A 21,243-nucleotide genomic window follows, 5' to 3' on the forward strand; every position below is an offset into this window, starting at 1 on the left:
CGCAACTGTGATAAATATAAACTTATGCGAACCTTACGTAACAAATAAATAATTGATAGCTAACAGATTTTCAATAGAAAATAGTTAATAGGTTGATCTCTTTAAGCTGAAGAATAAATACTAAATTAATTTTCGAATTCACAATAATTTCATTTTCACTATAAATGACAAAAAATTTTCAAAATCTCATACCTCGGTCAAAAAAATCATAAAGTCATTTACTTTAGCGCGTTTTAAAGTTAATGACTTGTACTTTTATGTGTAAATAATAATTTTTATGCAAGAAATTTTGTTACAAAGTAGCTACTTGTCAGAATTTTTTTTTTAAAAATTGCTTTCTTCAAATGTGCGAATTTTTGAAAAAAATTGAGATAAATTAAATTAGTAATTTTTAGGTGAAAGTAGAAGACCTGAACATGATATCCTGAAATTTTTATGAAAATTGAATCATTTTTGAAAAAGTTATGACACTTTGAGAAATGACAATTTTTTAGAAATTTTAAGTGTCCCTAATATTTTGGAAGGGTACTGTATAAGGTAGTTTGATGACAATAATCGCCATATTAGCATATAGTGGTAGTATAAAACTCATCATGGATTTTCTTGGCCGTTACCAACACCTCTTATTTTATGACCGTAACAAAATGATCGTCTCCAGGAATTAATAAAAATCGTTTAAGTAAAAATTTGATTTATTAAGCAAGAATTTGTAACTTTAAAAATAGCCATATATAAAATACAAATCATAACTAAAAAAAGACTGCAGTAGCCACAAATTTTGAAATTGAAAGTAAATGTATTTGTTCCCAACGAACACAGGAGAAACATGGATAGGAGATCCAAAATTGGCGAATTATCAAAATATAACATAACCAAAACAAAGCCAACTCCGCATAATCAATATTGGGTTTGAAAATACTTTGCCAATCATGAGTCACCAACAAAACTGTGGGAATTAAAATAACCCTGTAACTGAAACATATTTGAGTAAAGAAATTAATAATAAAGAGTTATAAATAGACTTTTGTTTTCAATTAGGAGCGGCAGTGAATTAATGAGTCTACATTAGAATTGAAATAAAAAGTTAGTCGTCACTATGATCGATAAGAAAATAATAAAATATTTTATGTTCGCTTTAAAAGATTAACTCTTTGATTTAATTTAAGTATAATTTAATTAATAAAATAAGTTTAAGTAATTAACGATATTTTAAAAGGTAGGAAATATGTAATGCCAATTTTGGCATCACAGGTAACATGAGATTTGATGGGAGGCTTTCTGTCGCATAAAAAAAATTAATTCTAATTAATATTTCATGAAATGTAGACATTAATACTGGATAGTTATTTTTAACTCTGGGGTTGCCACTCAACAGGGAAAACCTGGAAAATGCATTGAATTTAAAAATCACCTAAGATAACAGGGAATTTTGAGTTTTTCTTTACAAACTGAGAAAATACAGGGAATTGTGTTTCTTATTTTCGTCTTTCAAACAATGGTGACCACTCAAAGCGCAATCTGTGGGATATTTCAGCTATACTCCTGAATTTGTTAAATATGAGTACAATCAAATGAATAAAAACTCCTTTATCAAAATAATTTCTTGTCCAGGAAGAAAATATATACTAATGTTAATAGGCTATGTAGTTTGTCAAGATGAAATGTAACTTGTAGTCAAATCTTGGGTTCTAATTAAAGAAAAATGTATATGCTTAAGAAAATAATGCAATAATTGGTTAATCATAATTATTAACCTAAAAAACTATGAAGCCTAAACCAAAAAATAAACTGTGAAAAATAAAATTAATACATCTTAAATTACAAATATATAAATTAGAAATGTCTCTAAAAACTTAAAAAAGTGTCAAAGAAAATGTATCTACTAATAAAAAATAGCATAGTTTGAAGAATAGAAAATGAGATAAAATTTTTGATTATACTAAATAATCTGTTAAAGAGTGTTGTCATTTTAGCTAATTTTTTTCAAAACATTTAATTTTTCAAGTTATTTGTTAATTGTTGAAAAAATGTCTAATAAAAGAAATCTTACTTTTTCAGAGAATGCATTACAAAATTGTGTGAAATAGCTGGCTTAAAAACTCCTGATAAAAAAAGAAAAGTAAATAATGATTTTAAACCATTGTGTTTGACGTTTCATTCAATAACAATTACATTATTTAAAATTTTTATTATTTTATTTTTCATTTCAGATCGATAAAAGAATAGTAAAAATGCTTGCTGAAAAACCAAATATGGATCATGCTGGTGCTAATGTTAGTCTAACTATAACTAGTTCTTATTTGAATCTTGTATCTATGGAAACTGGAGATGTGAGTGCTCATTTTGTGTCAACATTTAGTTATTTCTGTAACACCATTCTTTAAGTTATTTGATTTTAGTACTAAAATATTGTATTTTATGCATATTATCTCTCTTTCCTCTTGTATTTTATGTATATTATCTCTCTTTCCTCTTGTATTTTATGCATATTATCTCTTTGTATATTATCTTGGAATATTTATTTTTCAAACTCTTTTATTTGCAGGTGATAGCCTATCATGAGATGCCAAAAATATCATTTGCCTCTGGCGGTGATGCTGTGAGTTTTGAATTTTTCTTTGTTCTTTAAATTTATCAGGGTTTTTGTGGGTTTAAAAAAACCTTGAATTCGATTTGATGATTTTTTAAAAAATTTTTTTAACAAGTAGCCAATAAAAGTCATAGTAAATGAGTCTAATATCCAATATTTCTTGTAAAAACCTACTGCAAGATGCTTAACTTTTCTTAGATTTAATAAAATTTTAATTTATACAAAATGATATTTATTTAACAATTTCTTGCTAAAAAAATTTCTTGATTATATTCAGATTTTCAGTCAAATGATACTATTCGAGGCTGGTAATAATTTATTTTTAAAATTAAGCTCTCCGTGTAAATTCATTTTTGTTCTTAATCAAAGGAAAATATATGTTGGCTATAATATCCATGTTGACAAATTATTTACATTGTTTTTAAATTTTTGCAGTTTTTATCTGAAATATTGTTTTTATTTTTAATTTGATTAACATGAAATCTACATCTTAAAATTATACCCTGTAATGTATTTCTATTAAAGCTCAATGATTGACATATTTTCTATTAAAAAGTAAGCGTTGTTACTTTTTAATAAAAGCTTTATATTTCTTATTAAATATTGTAATGTATAGCAAAAATATGTTCTTAAATTTTGTAGGAATTTTCAGGGCTCGAAAAACAGCCCGTCCTTGACGGTCAGAAATTCTCCGCGGACAACGAATTTCTCGAATCCGACGTCCGCGCGGACGGCCATTTTCCCGTTAATGTTCGTGATACATTTTCAATTTTTGTTATCTTACAAAGAGTCTTGTAAGTTACAAGGCAGCAAAATGACCCACAACACAGCAACATACTGCGCATATATTGATGTTTTCTCTGTCTGGGAGTATTGCAGCGGTTGAAAGGGGCTTTACAGCAATAAACTTCCAAAAAAACACAATACGTACTGGTCTTAAACAAGAAGCTTTAAAAGCAGTTATGAACATCTACCTAAATGGAAAACCCCTTTCAGATTTCTGTTCAGAAACCTCTGTAAATCATTGGCTTGATTGTGGAACTGGCAAACGTCATATTTGATTCATTTAAAAAACGCAGTACCCTCGGATAACTTGACATTCCAGATAACTTGACCCTTGTCATTTACATTATTTCATAAAAGAAATACTAGGTTACTATTAGTATTAGTATAACCTAGTATTTTTTTTATTACTGTATAATGTAATCCTAGTGACGACTAATTCATTGTGCAATTTATATAAATGTTTGTAATAAATAGGAGAAAATTATATTTTTATTTATTTCAAAGCGACGGGTTAGTTTCAACGGAGGACGGGTGCATTGTTGGACAAGCCGTCCTCGGGGACGGGTAAAATTTCTGAGTTTTTTCGAGCCCTGGGAATTTTCCTGTAAAACCTGAAAGAGTCAGAAAATTTTATTTCTGAAAATTAAACCTTGATTGCTTATTCTGCTTGTTTATTTGTTTGATTTTTTAATTCATATAAACCTTTAAAATTAAATCAACTAAGTATAAATTATATTTTCATGTTTTTTTTATGTATTTTTTTTTTTTTTTACTTTTATGTAATAATACAGCACATTAATCCCTTAATCTCTCCTTTATTTATTATTCTGAGCAAAATTAAAAGAAATTTTTTAATTGTAGGTTTTTTCCCCCCTCCATTGTGCTCAAAAAAATGAGCTTCCCCCCCCCCTCCATATTTATTAAATTTTCTGGTTAATTTCAAAAGAAAAAATATTCAAACTTGTTTTGTTGATTAAAAAGTTCACTGCCTTTAATTTCCTAAGTATTCCACATCAGTCACTAGCTTTAGTAAAAATAAATGGCTATTATGAATAAGGCATTTATTATAATATTAGGAAACACTTTCTGTTACTCAAAATATCAAATATTTTGAGATTTTTTCTATTTTACAATATTTGAAATTTCTGTCGAATGCTCCAATAGATTCTTATACAGGGTTGTCTTTCTGCCGGCAGAAACTGGTTATGACCAGTAAAAACTGGCAGAAACTAAAAAAACTTCTATATTAGTTCTAGTAATTGCTTAATGACATTTTGTTTACATACAGATTTAAACAGGCAGTTACTGATTATTATTTGCTAGCTTATATGCTGCATCCAAAGTATTTGGGATTGTAATTATCATGTGCTAAAGAAGAAAGTGCCAGAATTTTACTCGGGAATATTAACCCAGATTTTGTACCTTATGTCATAGCTTTGCAAAACAAATCGCCCCATTTCCTGAAACTTATTTTTCCAGTCAAGTTTTGACCACTACCCCAGCTGCTACATGGTGGTCTAGTTTTAAAAAAATATGCAATAGATGAAATTTTCACAAATCTTGCTTGTTCCTTGATGGCAATGCCTGCTAGTTCTGAGAGGATTTTCTCAAATTTCTCGTTCGTTCCATAGCAAATTGAGAAATTGTTTAGGTTTAGAAACTACATCAAAACTTATCCTTCGTTATAGATTACTGCAGAGTGCAAACAATGTAATATTTGATTTTGAATGCTGATAATTTTGTAAATAAATTGTACTTTGTTTAACATTTAATTGTTTTTCCTATGAATTATCCATTGTATGTCAGTCTCTGTACTTACTTTTATGTTATTTTCTGAATTTTTGCCAGTTTCTGCCATGCTGGTTTTAACCGGTTTCTACCAGCGGTTTTAACCACCTCGGCAGAAATTTGCCAACCTTGTTCTTATATTATAAAATCCACTATAAATACACCAGTGATAGTAAGGTTTAGATTTGTAACATTAAGACTTGACAATTCAAGTAAATCTCATAAAAATAAATAATAAAATAATAATAAAATTGCATAATTAATAAGTTTTAAATAATAAAATGATTTGTTACTCAGTATTACATATTCAATTATTTGATATTTTTTTTGTAGGATACAATGGATTTTGTTTCTTATGTTGCCAAAGACCAACGCTATGGTCGTGCATGTTTTGTTCTTGAATGCGGTGGTGGACTTGCCCAAGATGTCATTACTACTATAGGACAAGCATTTGAACTGCGCTATAAACAATTTTTAAAGAAAACTCCTGCCACCAGGAATGAAACTGAATTGTAAGAATTCTCTTCATATGCATGTTTAAAGACATCATGAATTTATTTAAATGTTTATTTTAAAGATTTTATTTATTGTTTTAAATTCAGTAGTAATCTAAATGCATAAATCTAATATTACTCCATTTCATGGGGCCATAGAATAATTGCCAAATTGTGGTAAAATGCCACTGGTATTGTAATAGGTAACTATTTAACTAATATATGTACTATAGTAATAAGTTTGGTAATAACTCCTTTGCCAGAGTATTGCCTAAATTCTTAAATAATTATTTAAGAAATTTTTCAATCTGCAGCAGTTAAATCCTGATTATCCACAAATGAATTATCTATCTACTTTTAGGGCAAACTCTGATGTGTATCAAATACTAATAGTATATTGTTCATAAAAGATAATGCCCCATGGTAATTTATCTGCTAGAAATTTTGAGCCATGTTTTGTCTGCAGGATATTCTGTACACAGGGTTTGTAAACACCGGGAATATCAGGAAAACTGGGAATTGTCAGGGAAAATGAGAGCAGAAAAAAAATCAGGGAGAAACATAATTTTAACCCAAAACCGGGAATCGTTAGAAAATTTGACACCCTATCAAATTGCTGGATTTCATTGTTCCATTTTCTACTGCAATTCACACTTTGCAATGAAGGATTTAAAAAATTCCGTTTTTCCCGAATTGGCCATTATTAACAAATTGCTGATGTAAAATATTCTCAGTGGTAGAGGGATCAAGGGTTAGAGTCCCCTTGCCGTCCGTCTAACGTGCAAGGTTTTCGTGGTTTTGGTTTTATTTGATAAATGAGTTTTCTTTATAGTATATATATTTTTCCATATATTTAGGTATGAAATATATTGCATTTTTTAACCATTAATTTTGTTTTATTTTAATTAATTTGGTGATTTTAATAAATCTTTAGTTAACTATAATTTGGCTCAATTTCAATTAAATGAATAACATCAATGAACCTATATATTTTCGCTAGTTTTTTTATGTGTTCGTTAGGTATTTATCATTAAAATAATTTTTCTTAAATATATATTTTTTAATTTTGTGGGTTTTACCATCATAATTTGTACTTTCTATCAATTTATCCATTCTTTTTATGATTCATTTTTTTCTTTGTGCCAATAGAAAATCTATTGACACACTGCATTTTTATTGGGTTTTTTTTTCGCTTTTGTTCTCTATACTTAAAAATGTTCATCAGTTGATTAAATATTATTAAACTTCAATTAAATACAGAATATTTGTATAGTATATTTATTAATTCAGTTCTTTTTATTATTTTTTTGGAATTATTTAGTTGTTGAAAAATTGTTCTTTTATTTTATTGATTTAATAATTTCTAATTTTATTTTTTGTTTTCTTGAAGCTTTGTTTCATATTTTAGGATGATTAATTTATTTTATAGCAAAATAATATAAATATTACATTTTTGTTCTTGATTTATTTATTTTTATTTGTTTGTTGATAAAAGCTTTATTCTTTAGTTATTGACTTAATGAGTGTGGATTAATTTTAATTAGATATGGTTTGTTAATTTTTTAAGGATGATTTGATAATTGGTGTTCAAAAATTTTTCTTTTCAATAATCTTTTTAAATTAGTATCGCTCAATTAAGTTCTGCAATTTTATTGGTGTTTATCTTTCTCATAATTAATTTTTAATCTATGTTAATATATTGGGTTTTAATTGTTTATTATGTTTTTCTGTTAAAAATGTTCTTATATTGATTAAACATCAATTGTACGCAGATTTATATATTTTTTCAACCAGTAAACTGGGAATAAACATATTTATAAAGTTTTAGAGATAAATAGTTTTTACTTGTTTTATTCTTTTAAATTTTATTAATAATATCATTGAACTACTTTTATATTCCAAAATCAATGAATTGAATATTTTTAACAATTTTCAGACATCAAGCTTCTCATCTAAATGGAAATTTGATAGCACCGAGGGAAGATCCTGAATATTATAATGATCTTCCTGGTAAAGTTCCTCCGGATGTAATAGCCAATGCTGCATTTTTGGATAATGAATCTGTCAAAAGTGGTAGTGAGGTAATAAAATATTAGCTGTTTTTCTTAATAATATGCAATCTTCTATGCCATTGTCATTCCTTTTTTTTTCTTCTTTTTTTTTTTTTTTGGACAAGTGTAGTTTATGACTCTGTTTAATGTCTTTACTTTTTAGTATGTAATGTTCTATTTGTGCTCAGTGCCCAATAATAATCTTTCGTCGTTAAAGTTTACATTCAATCTTTAAATGCATAACTTTATAAGTATGCATAATTTTAATTTTATTTTTATCAAATAAAATTAATTGTCAGTTATAAATTTTAATAAAAATTTTCTGACAAGATGTATATATTTATTTATGTCTTTTTTATCATTGCTTAAAAGTTAAAGTTGTAGAATCGAAAGAAAAAATATTAAGCACTTGGTATCTAGTTCTCAGAATTTCTTTATAATGCAAACAATAAGGTTATATAAATGATTTCAATCTTGTTTTATATTCCAAATTAAATATTCTTTGAACAAACTTGTTCTCCTGAATATAAATACCCAAATTGTAAGAAACATACTCTTCAGAAATGTTAACATATTTATTACACTTCTTAAAATGTAAACCATAATAATAAGAAAAAGCTATATGTTTTAAAAGAAACATATCTTCTATTATTAATAAATCACAAAATTCCAAATTAAATTATATTCCAAATTAAATGTTCTTTGTACAAACTTGTTCACCTGAATATAAATACACAATCAAATTGTTAGAAACATACTCTTCATAAATGTTAAAATATTTAATAGACTTCTTAAAATGTAAATCATAATAATAAGAAAAAGCTATATGTTTTAAAATAAGCATGTCTTCTATTATTAATAAATCACAAAACTGTGTAAATAAAAGGTATTTAGTGAAACTATCTATCATTAGAGAAAGAAAAATCAAAGAAGTGCTAGTTGACAGGAAGTAGTAGTGGATAGTTTTTCCAAGCAATGATCAATGAGATAGAATTAAATTTTTTTTATTAATAGTAACAATATTATCTTTATTTATTAAAATAATCTGGTTCTATTTTGAAAATATGTTTTAAATTCAATTTTATTATAAATAATTTTAGCATACAGGAAAAGGTGAATACCTACCAACTCTTTTGATTTTGGTGAAAGATTTCTGACTTTTGGACAAAATTTTGAGTGTTACTTTAGGTACGAGGAAATAATTTGTAAAAAAAAAAATTAATAAAAGGGTAATAAAAAAACTGCCAAAATTTGATTATAAAAGAAAACAAAATAGCCAGTAACTCCTTCCTCTCGTGTCTTCATTCTCTTTTTACTTCTTATAGAGAATAAAGTGAGTCAATGAGTTCTGTGAGTTACTGCGCAAAAACTAAGAATGCCACTTGTTTCTACTGGAACCAGATCATACAACTTTTGTATCCATGGAAACAAGTGTAAAAGAAAGAAATGCATAGTATTTACTCACATAGACAGAATGGGTGTTTGTAAAAAGATTGTATAAGGTGTCAAACAAATTCAACTCGTAACTTGAAATTTCAATACATTTCTACTTCTGCTTATATTTTGTGAATATAATACTTGCAAACAGCGACTGTGTGGAAGCTTGAATCGCATCAGCATTAAGCTATGTCACTGTAATACAGTTTTATCATATGGTTATAAATATAAAAATATAATTGTGTTTTGCACTCAAAATTAGTGGTGGCTTGAAGAAAAATATTCTTAATTGTTTCAGAAAAATTATATTACAGATTTTGTTTTTGTTACGAAAACAATTTTTTGATCTAGTCATGGATATTGCATTTGTTTGAGGAGTGAATTTTTGCCCAACTCATGATGGCTAAAAACATTTATATAAAAAAGACTAAAAAATTTATGCACCATAAACAAGCAAAATTGGTGCAATCAAATTACTCCTTGAAAATATCTAATTAAAAAGAGACACAAACGAATTCTAAATGAACAATTTTAATAAATATTTTTATATATTTGAATATTTAAATACTTTAATTTTAATGTTATTTAAAATATTTGAGTTCTTGCTTTTGCTTTAGTTATAGAATGTATGTAAATTAATTCAAATATTATTATTTAAAGCTTATTATATTAACTATGAATTATTGCTAAGCGTTCTTTATAAAGAAAAAGCTAAATTTCTAAATTTTTCTTTCATTCAGAAAAACTTAATTCATTGGAGGGAATTTCTACTTTATAAATATTGCTTTTTTATTATTAAAGTTCTAAAAAAAAGGTAAAGGTTATTGGAGGTATTTCAAGTATTAAAATTTGTCCTGCACAAAATCTTCCTATTTGTGAACTTTAATCTCCCTAATTCCCTACTTTCGGAGGTTGGCAGGTGTGATTTTAATTCTCATGGATGTATAGCTTGTGGAATATTTTTATAAAATCCAATGTATGTATATAATTTACACCTATTTCTTTCTTTATAAAGGCTTAGAAATTATTATATTTTTATTTAGCCTAGCCCAACAAGAAAAGAAGCGAATGCAAATTTTCAACCATACCCTGTTCCATATGCTACCACGCCTATACAAAAAGAATTTCCTGATAGTCTAATTGATCTTACAACCAATACAAATTATGTTTCAGTTTATAGGCGCCCTGGACCAGGTTTGTTTGTATTCTAATAACTAATTACAATTTAACTTTAAAAATATTTTTTAAATGATTTATATTGTTTGTTCATTTTAGAATATGTTAACACTACAGCTGTTATTTCAAATGAAAGAGGCACTGATGTTAGCACTAAGACTAAGGCTGTAAATCACGATATTTTTGACATGCGTAAGTTTTGTTTTAATATTGAGAAAAATTTATTCTTTATTTCAATTCTTTTTTCTACTTATTTAATTGATATAGATATATATATATATACTAGAGATGAAACGGGCTCAGGCAGAGACTAAGTATGAACCCTACGTGGGCTCATTTACTGAAAATAAGTTTCTAGTTCAGGCAAACTCAGATTCATTATAAAAATCTTCATAAACAGTTTTACTACTTTTTAACAAACTTTTTATTCTTTATTTGAATTCTTTTTTCTACTCATTTTATCGATATTTATAGATAAAAGATGAAACATGCACAGTTAGGGACCTTGTCTGGTCCCTACGCGGCTTGTTTTCTGAAAATAAGTTTTGAGTTCGGACGGGTTCAGATTCATGATAAAATTTTCATGAACATTTTTGCTACTTTTAAACAAACTTTTGGCTCAATTATTGAGTATAAAAATTTTTAAACTTATGAGGTATAAAAATTAAAACTTTTTAAATAATGTTTATGTCTCACTTTGTTTATAAATATTTATTAGAAATGACATTTTAATGCAAACAATAAATTCCTTGCCATAAATAAAACTAACAAAAAGAAATGGTTAAAATTCAATTCTTTGAGAAAAACTTACTATAACAAAATGCCTAAAAGAAGAAGAAAAAGATTTTCTTTTTTTAATTTTTTCCCATTATATTTATGTTATTGATATTCAGGGCCATTCAGGAGTCAAGTCAGTTTCCTGTGCCACTTTTGATCTATGACACATAGGCTCTGAATACCTGATCTAAATAAAAGAATTAAATAAACTGCCCTTTTTTTGTTGAAAACATTTAAGATATCCATATTATTTTCTACATTGCTGATATCAGTGAGTGGAAAAAGTGCAAGCAGTGGAACAAGCAGTAAAACTAGTGAAGACATTACTTTTTTCATAGTTTGTAGTGTTGTGTGCTACTTTTTTAAAAAAAAATAGTGTAGTGTAGTGAGTAATGCAATATAAAAGAACAGTAGTGCATTACGATTCCTGGAAACTACTTTTAATGTTAGTTTGGTAACGAAACAAGGTTCTAACTCAACTACTCTGTCAATGGATGCAATGAAAATGCCTTTGGTGCTGTGGCTGAGCGCTGACAGAATTGCGCATTTAGAATCGCATATAACTACAGTAGAGAACCATTTATCTGGTATCCAGATAACCGGGAAGAATTTTGCTTGGTTTTCCCGCTATTTTAAATTACTTATAAGGATTATTAAAAAAAAAGCAGTAATTTGACTCATCCTTAAAGTTGAGTAGAGGGAAAGGGGGAAATTCTTCTCTTCACTTGCCCAGAGGAAATTCAATTCTTCCCCTGATCTTGAAGATCATTAGATCCAGAGGGGGCAGGGAAGGGACAAATGTTTTATTTTCTCCTGTGTTTATTTTCTTTTTCTGATAAGCTGCCATCAATCAAACTTAAAGGAGTGGCAAGCTGATTTCGTTTTCTCTTTGATTTACCAGGGGGTGGGGAAAATGCATTGCACAAGTGCACATAGCAATGAATGTTTGAGTTAAGGAACTTGAAACATCTGGCTAAGAGTATTGATTTTAAAGGTGAAATGTGAGATTTATTTTAAATTATCCACTTCAGTTACTCAGTTTTGTTATTTATTATGGTGAATTGTTTTATTATTTGGAATAATGCATTATTTAATCACCAGTTATATTCATCTTTTTGACATCAATTAACAAAACAATATTTTTTTGTTGAATAAATTCTGATTTCTTTGAAATGCGATATCATTAGCAAGTTTTTCTTGATGTGCAATCACATCTGCTTTCATTAAAAATAGTCTTTAAAAAAAAAAGGAGAAGATTGTTTATTAATTTAAGCATATAATTATTTGTTAATAAAAGCAGGTGATTATTGATGTGAAGAAGATAGTAGTTTTTTTTATTTTAGAATTTTGATTCTGTTTTTCTGATTCCACTGCTTTTTTTTTCTTTTAGGATAAATTTTGTACTCAATAAATTAATTATTTTTATTCATAAATTTTATCATTAAGATTTTTTTAAAATTCCGTTTATCTTATAATATCCTTCAAGGTTTTAATACTTATGTTAGTGCCTTTTTTAAATATTGCTTCAGTTCCATAATTTTCAAGTGTTGTTTTTATTTAGATTAATAAGTTTTCTTTTCATCCTCCCACCCCCCAGTATAATTAGGTATGAAATATATTGCGTTTTTTAATTATTGGTTTTATATTAGTTAATTTGGGGATTTTAATTAGTATCAAAAAATAAATATGCAAATTTTGTATTTTTTAAACTTGTTTTTCTTGTCTAAATTTGCAAATGTTTTTATCCTTTTAAATCTTATTTTTCTACCATTTTTTTTAATTTAGGAGATCTTATTATTTTTTTCCTATTTTTAAAAATGTTTAACTTTTTCCTTGTAATTTGGGTTTGATAAAACATCGATTAACGACACTTTTGGCCGATCCAGAAAACCGGGAAATTCAGACATCCGGGATAGCGATGGTTCCGAGCATCCCAGGTAATTGGTTCTCTACTGTATCATTTAAGTTAGCAGGGCTGATTGTGCTCTGGAAAAAAATCTGGATTTCCGGAATTTTCGCTAACAGTGATCCGGAAGTTTCCGGAGATGTTTAAAAATATCATGGGTCACAGAAGTTTCCGGAAATAAAATTTTCAAAGGTGGAACTTAAAAACACAGTTTATTTTATTTGTTTGTAAGGGAGAGCCAGAGAGATACTTTATAAGCTTATATTCATGATTAATATTCATTTTTTATCAGTATACAGTTGTTATAATCATAAACTCAAGAAAGAAAGACATATTTGTAAATTTTAATTACTTCTCCAGGTCATATCAAAGATATGTGTAAATGGTATAGGTATTTGTAAAATTTTAAATATATTTTAAGTAAACTAAGAAATATTGAGAAAAAGGAAGAAAAAAAAACCTTGTTTAAATTTTTTTCTAATTTTTCAATTTAAACTGTCTTTTTTTTAAAAAAATTTTTAAACTCAATTTTCCGGAATTTTGACTTGGGCTCACAATCACCCCCGAGTCAGCTATTACAAATAATAAATGATTTTTCTCTTTGGTCACACTTTTGCATGTGAATGTACCCTTGTGAAACCTTGATGTTATTTCAAAGGAAGGGAATATATTTCTGATGTGCTTAATTTCTTTTATCTTAAATAAACGAGTATTAAACTGTTAACAAAATTGCAAGTAATTGTTATTTCTTAGTATTTCTTAATTTAAATATTCACTGCCGAGAAAGGCATAAAAAGTTGAAGGTTAAATTAATAAATTTAAAAAAAATATTTCAGAATAACAAAATGACTCATGTAAACATAAATAAATATTTCTTGATAATTTCTCATATTTAACCAAGCAAATTTTTTATTCAAAACCATTTTGAACATAGGTGTAAATTAATTTCTCCAGCATAGTTAATCTCCTTAAAGTAGTGAAATAATAACTACATTTCAAAAGTAGTTGTAGCAAACTACAAAAATAATGTAGTTATTGCGATTACTGGCTAATATAATTTTATACTATTTCAGAACCTTTTAGTGCTAGCTTAAGTGCTATTCAAAATGAGCCACCATCCATTGATTCATTATTGGGATTGTCTACTTCTGAAGCAGTTTTTTTTATTCAAATAATATAAGTAAATTTTTTATTCAAAACCATTTTGAACATAGGTGTAAATTAATTTCTCCAGCATAGTTAATCTCCTTAAAGTAGTGAAATAATAACTACATTTCAAAAGTAGTTGTAGCAAACTACAAAAATAATGTAGTTATTGCGATTAATGGCTAATATAATTTTATACTATTTCAGAACCTTTTAGTGCTAGCTTAAGTGCTATTCAAAATGAGCCACCATCCATTGATTCATTATTGGGATTGTCTACTTCTGAAGCAGTTTTTTTTATTCAAATAATATAAGTAAATTTTTTATTCAAAACCATTTTGAACATAGGTGTAAATTAATTTCTCCAGCATAGTTAATCTCCTTAAAGTAGTGAAATAATAACTACATTTCAAAAGTAGTTGTAGCAAACTACAAAAATAATGTAGTTATTGCGATTACTGGCTAATATAATTTTATACTATTTCAGAACCTTTTAGTGCTAGCTTAAGTGCTATTCAAAATGAGCCACCATCCATTGATTCATTATTGGGATTGTCTACTTCTGAAGCAGTTTTTTTTATTCAAATAATATAAGTAAATTTTTTATTCAAAACCATTTTGAACATAGGTGTAAATTAATTTCTCCAGCATAGTTAATCTCCTTAAAGTAGTGAAATAATAACTACATTTCAAAAGTAGTTGTAGCAAACTACAAAAATAATGTAGTTATTGCGATTACTGGCTAATATAATTTTATACTATTTCAGAACCTTTTAGTGCTAGCTTAAGTGCTATTCAAAATGAGCCACCATCCATTGATTCATTATTGGGATTGTCTACTTCTGAAGCAGTTTTTTTTATTCAAATAATATAAGTAAATTTTTTATTCAAAACCATTTTGAACATAGGTGTAAATTAATTTCTCCAGCATAGTTAATCTCCTTAAAGTAGTGAAATAATAACTACATTTCAAAAGTAGTTGTAGCAAACTACAAAAATAATGTAGTTATTGCGATTACTGGCTAATATAATTTTATACTATTTCAGAACCTTTTAGTGCTAGCTTAAGTGCTATTCAAAATGAGCCACCATCCATTGATTCATTACTGGGATTGTCTACTTCTGAAGCAGCAGCAATTGCTAGTCCTCTTCCATTAAATAAGCCACTTGCTAAAATAGATGCTGAGAAGACTCTATTACTCGAAGAGCCCTGGTTTCACGGTCCAATTAGCAGGCAAGAAAGTGAAGCTCTTGTCGTGAAAGATGGTGACTTTTTGGTTCGAGAATCTCAAACCACCCCTGGTCAGTATGTGTTAACAGGAATGCAAAAACTACAAAGAAAGCATTTATTACTTGTTGATCCAGAAGGAGTAGTAAGTATTATTTCTTTAAATAAAAAAAATCTCTAACATTGATAGTTTTGGCTAGTTAAGAACTCTGAATAAATTGTAACTATTTTTATTTATTTAACAGTAATTTTATGTACTACATACTAATAAGTTGTAAATATTACGTTGAGTAAAAAGTTTCCTGCCAAAAAAACAAACTTTTAAAATGTTTTGTATATAAAATGCAAATGTCAAGCTCTAACGCAATAGGTCATGTTGTAACATTTTTGTCTTGATCAATGATTTGTTTTAACTGGTCACCATCAAACACCTCAATAGGGTGGCCAGAACGTGGTTATCTAAAAACCCGTTAGGAGAAAGGTTAACTACCATGGGAATAGCTGCTCTTGGCTTAGAGGTATCTCCCTTTGGCCGAAAACATTTTACTCCACCTGATAGAATTCTACTATTTACAATAAAGGATAACACAATGTGTATTTTTCAATTGTTTTGCATTGAATCAGGAGATAATAATGAGGCAATGGATAAAGTAGAAATTGTGTGTGGTAATAGCAGGAGTTTAAGAATCAATTCTACTTCTTGTTACTCATATGTTTTTGTTTTTCTTCTACACATGTAAAATCTGCTCTTTATTTTATCAACTTATAACTTTAGTAATGGGTAGAGATAAAATTCAGATTCTTCCCACTGAAGGAAAAAAAAATCAAAAATTATTTGCAAGAAGGGTGAGGCTTTATTAAAATGTTTTATTGTTTGGTGAAGTTTTGCTTTCTCTCTTATATTGTATGGGATAATGTATTTAATGCTGCAAGTGTTGTATGCGTAACAATTTCCTAGCGCTCCGATTTATAAGAGAATTGCCTTAGTTACTTCGTATTTGTTTCATTTTACGTAACATGAAATAAGATTTCTCTCATAAGTGCTCGATAAAAATTTTAATTTGAAGTTGCACAGCTCAATGTTAAAATACAAAAATAAAGATTTTTCTATTTCCATGGAAGCTATTGGCAATAAAAAGATTACTAAATTGACAATTTTGATGAAAAGGCTGCTATGGCAACTAATTTTGTCAAAATATAGCCAAAAATGACTATGTGAAAAATCGGCAACTTTTTTTACTCAATTTTACATGATTGCATGTAAAATTTAATTCATCAAGTAAGACATATTAAATCATTTTTTAGTTTTACCATATTTTTATTGTAGTTTCATTTTATGCAGTTTTGACTGACAGTTTATCCACATAACTATCATATTTAATTTAAGAAAATTCTTAGATCTAAAGCATGCCACAATCAATTTTTAACTATGCTGCTATTTTATTATTTCTGTAAATTCCTAGTTTTTTTTTTTTTTTTTGAAGTTAGATATTTTATAAAATGTAAATGTCTAAATAAGTACATTATATTTTATATCATTAAGTATAGATATTGTAAGAATATGTATGAGATTGGAAACTATTTTATGCCTCTAGTAACTAATTCTCATATCTGAAGCAACTATTTTTTGGAGTCCTACTCCAGTGACAGCCCTGCATTTCTTGTTTTTTTCAAATCATCTGGTAAGATTTGATTTAGAAATTATAAACTTGAATTGGCCCAATCTATTTTATCCAAAATATATTTTTAACATATAGGTAATATGACTAGATTTTAAACTTCAAAAGATGAAAAATTTATTAAGATATTTTATAGGTTATAAATTGTATAGCTACAATTTTTAAGTTAAAGTTTGAAATAAATACAGTTTACAAGTTTATATATATATATATATATATATATATATATATATATATATATATATATATATATATATATATATATATATATATATATATGAAAAAGTCAGTTATCAAATTACTATAATTTTTTTTTTGAGCTTGAATGTACCAATCTATAAATGGAAAGTTTAAAAAGCCAATATTTGGAAAGGCACAATCTTTTTAAAAAATCATTTTTATGAAGGAGCCCACTTTGTTGGCAATATTTTTGTGACAATGCAAATAAATGATAGTAAAATAAACTTATGTAGTTACTTGTTTGCAAGTAACAAGCTTGTTTTTATAAAAATTCATATTTAAGAAGAAAAAACTGTTAGTAAAAGTTTGTATGTATGTATTAATATTTTAATTTTATAATCTATTGGTATACATATCTGGGTGTCCTAAAAATGACAGACAATTTTAAAAATCTACTGAAGAAAAATGAAACAGAAAAATATGGAAATGTACTACAGTTTGATGTATTATACAGAATTTTATCAACAGATAGTTTTTTATTAGAAGAGCTAGCTGTATGTTTTCTGTTGCATGTCAGACTGTTCGAACTGAAATGTACACACAGGCTTAAATTTATTTTCAGACTACACCACATTAATTAGAAGGAGAAAAAAAATGGCGGTTACTTATTAAACATTTTATTGTTTTTTTCAAATTAGTACCATCTGTTGACAAACTTTGTTAATAATTTTTGAATGTTGTAAGAAAAATAACTAGATTACTAAATTATTGGTCATTTTAACAATTGTACTCTGTTTTCAGATAAGGACAAAAGACCATGTATTTGATAGTATTAGTCACCTAATAAAGCACCATAGAGACAATTGCTTGCCAATCATATCCGCAGAAAGTGCCTTACTTTTAAGAACACCTGTGTGCAGACAGCGACCAATATCTAAAGCAGTCCATGTATAGTTTTTTTTTGTGTACAGATTTTATTTTATCACATTTTACAATTGAGAGATTTGAGATCAATCTAAATTTTGCATTTGATCAGATCACATATTTTTCAACTTTAGATATTTAACTTAATCCCATTTAATGGTTACTTTTTTTTAAAAACCAGTTTGGGTTATTTGAAACAAGGTATTTTTAAATTTCACATCGTATTTTTTTAAGCAACCCTTCGAAGCCAAATTTTAAACATAACTGAAAAATTACATATTTCGTATAAATAAAAAAGAAAATGGTTTTATAAAATTATTAAGTCAAAAAGCCTATTTACAAGTTTGTGAATTGTTAACTTCAAAACATAGTTTATTATTTTATAGATTAAATCTAAAAGTTAAATTTTATGTGTAAATGCTGTAATTATTAGTTAGCTTTTAAGATTCTTAAATGATATTTGCCTTATCCTTGATTTCCTATACATATTTTTTAATGTCCTGAATAAAAATATAATTTTTTCATTTAAAAATAAGAAACTTATTTGTAAATTGTTTTTAAAAAATATAGTTGTTCCCTTAAACTTTCCTTTTTCTTTTTAAAGTAACAAATGAATTTACTAAACTCTTAGTTAGGATTTATTTATTGCACATGTACATATTTGTTTGAATCTGAGAACTTCTTTTAAATTTGGTATAGTTTTTTTAAAATGTCTTCCAAGATTCCTTATTAGTCACTTTTTTGTTCACTGGGATACTTGCTTTTTTACACTTTTTTTTTTACATGAATAGTTTGAACGTGATTTGTTAAGGTCTTTGTTATTTTAAGCATTGTTTGTATAGCAGTTAATATCATTGTAATTTTTGTAAAATAAATATTTTAAATTGTTAATCTTTTGTTGTGTGATTCAGCTTAAAAAGATTTTTTTTAACAAACGTTATCAGTAATTAGAGAACGCTATCAGTAGATTGATACTATATTAAATGGTAATCAATGTAGCGTATTGTTAAAAAAATATATGTATCTCCCACGGGAAACATAGCTCTGTCTTAAATGTGTGGTTGGAGGATAATGTTGCCACATCACTGGTAAACTATCAGTCATAGGTTCGTACATGAGAGCAGAAAAATTTTAACATGAAATAGGGAATAAAAGGATTTAAGGAAAAACATATCATTACATGCTCAAGGTAACAATATTTTAAGCTTGTTTTTTAAATACTTGTAATGACCAGTGATATAAGGTAAATAAACTAGTTTAGAATGACAGGATACTACAGATATCTTTGTCAATTTAATATTTTAGGAGTTAAATAATTTAACCCTTAAAATTATCCAAATGCTACTTTTTTGTTCTCTGGGATACTTGACTGGATAACTACATTACTATCATATGAATTCCAGACTTACTAAATTTAACTGAATAAAAAAATAATAAATATATCTGATAAAGATTGGCTTTTGAAATAACTTATTATTCAGTGGTTAAAAATGCATTGCCATTTCATGATGTTAATACATATAAGTGTTTTGTTTTCTAAAAAAACAATCACATCAGAGTATTGCAGTGATACTTATAAATTTTTAAAAAAAATTTGTAACAGGAATTATAACTACCATATATTTCTGTGCATAAGTCAATTTTTTACACTACCAAAAGCTTATAAAAATCGGGATTGATTTGTACACCGATAATAAAGTTGTATATTCGTTGATTCTGAAATATCGATGCATTATAAACAATGAGATAAATAAGAACAACTCCCTGTCAAAAATTACTTTCAATGCTATATACAAGAAATTTTGAGATTTCTCTTATTGTGTTTCCTTTAGAAACAGTACTTTAAATTTTATTAAGAAAATGAAAAGTAATAATTTATTTATTCAAGAAATGTATTTAAAAATATGAAATCTTTCATGCTTTTTCAGCATCAACTTATACACATAACATACCAGAAATTCGCTATCTCGTAATAAAAAATATTGGGTCTACTTATACATCAAGATATAATGTAATCAGTTTTGCAAATAGAGCTTTCAATAGGTGTACAGATATGCCAAATGGGTTAAATATTTTCAAGCGGTAGTCTTTCAATGTATGATCCTTAATTTAGTAAATTCAATTCATTGAGTTTTTACTAAGTACTTCTAAATAATTTAAGAGCTTATATGATACACCACTTTTTTATAGCAAAGCCATGTTCAGCCTTAAAATTAACCAAAACTTCTGCAAATTTTAGTTTGTAGTAGATTTTTAAAATATTTCGTTGAACCCGTAGCTATTGGCATCTCTGGGTGTATTTCTATAAGTTAGTTTGGGATATTAAATTGACCTATTTCTTTGAACCTATTGATTACCATAACTTATTTATTTTAACTGCATTTTAATCCATCAGATCATATTTCAGGATTTAGAATGAAAATTAATAGCGTACATGCAAAGCAAATCCTATGAAACAGTTTTTCAACAAAAACACATTTTGATCTCTTATTTAATATTAAAGGACTTTTACTCAGGCAGGGTTCCCACTCAATTTCAAAAAAAAAACATTCCCCGACTTTTCCAGGTATACCAGATAAATTTCAACGAAAATTGAGACCATATTTTCATCAGAAAACTTTGATTCTTTTATTTGTAATGTGAAATATTAGATTTACTAAAAGATACAGTTTAACTAAAATGTAAAATTTTTGCGACAATTGTAATAGATGTTAGACTTATTTAATTCAAATCTCAATAACTAATTACTATTATTGACAATTTTAAGACTGGTTATTTTCCAGGTTTGATATAGGAATATTCCAGGTTTTTGTAAAAAAAATTGCAACTTCCCCTGATTTTTGGAGTTAAAAATAAAATTCCCTGACAATTCCAGGTTTTTCCTGTTCTCCCTGACCCATGTGAACCCTGTCAGGACTATAAGCATTTCATTTGTCATTTTTTTACTCCTAATTTTTATATTTCACGGTGATAAAAAAATCTGAAGTACATGGATATGAATCTATGCATAAAATTCATTAGTCAAGCCATTTTTAGAAAATTCTTTTTAACAGGAGTCACAGGTACATGATTTAAAGTATA

The 21,243-nt window shown here is 27.0% G+C and overlaps 1 protein-coding gene across 3 annotated transcripts in view; it reads left to right on the plus strand.

Moving 5' to 3' along the window:
- LOC107436767 (SHC-transforming protein 1) overlaps nucleotides 1-19,053 on the plus strand; it is a 47,265-nt gene extending 28,212 nt beyond the window's left edge. For all 3 annotated transcript variants that reach the window (XM_071183139.2, XM_016048575.4, XM_016048576.5), the window contains 9 exons: nucleotides 2,059-2,119; nucleotides 2,211-2,330; nucleotides 2,546-2,599; nucleotides 5,498-5,676; nucleotides 7,595-7,739; nucleotides 10,190-10,340; nucleotides 10,422-10,514; nucleotides 15,199-15,524; nucleotides 18,040-19,053. In XM_071183139.2, coding sequence (XP_071039240.2) covers nucleotides 2,059-2,119; nucleotides 2,211-2,330; nucleotides 2,546-2,599; nucleotides 5,498-5,676; nucleotides 7,595-7,739; nucleotides 10,190-10,340; nucleotides 10,422-10,514; nucleotides 15,199-15,524; nucleotides 18,040-18,192 — 1,282 coding nt within the window. In that variant the 3' untranslated portion in view covers nucleotides 18,193-19,053. The remainder of the gene's footprint in view (nucleotides 1-2,058; nucleotides 2,120-2,210; nucleotides 2,331-2,545; nucleotides 2,600-5,497; nucleotides 5,677-7,594; nucleotides 7,740-10,189; nucleotides 10,341-10,421; nucleotides 10,515-15,198; nucleotides 15,525-18,039) is intronic.
- The last annotated feature ends 2,190 nt before the right edge of the window (nucleotides 19,054-21,243 follow it).

This window comes from Parasteatoda tepidariorum, chromosome 7 (assembly GCF_982258835.1).
Source record: "Parasteatoda tepidariorum strain Cologne lab strain chromosome 7, Ptep-v5.0, whole genome shotgun sequence".
In the NCBI taxonomy this organism is placed as follows: Eukaryota; Metazoa; Arthropoda; class Arachnida; order Araneae; family Theridiidae; genus Parasteatoda; species Parasteatoda tepidariorum.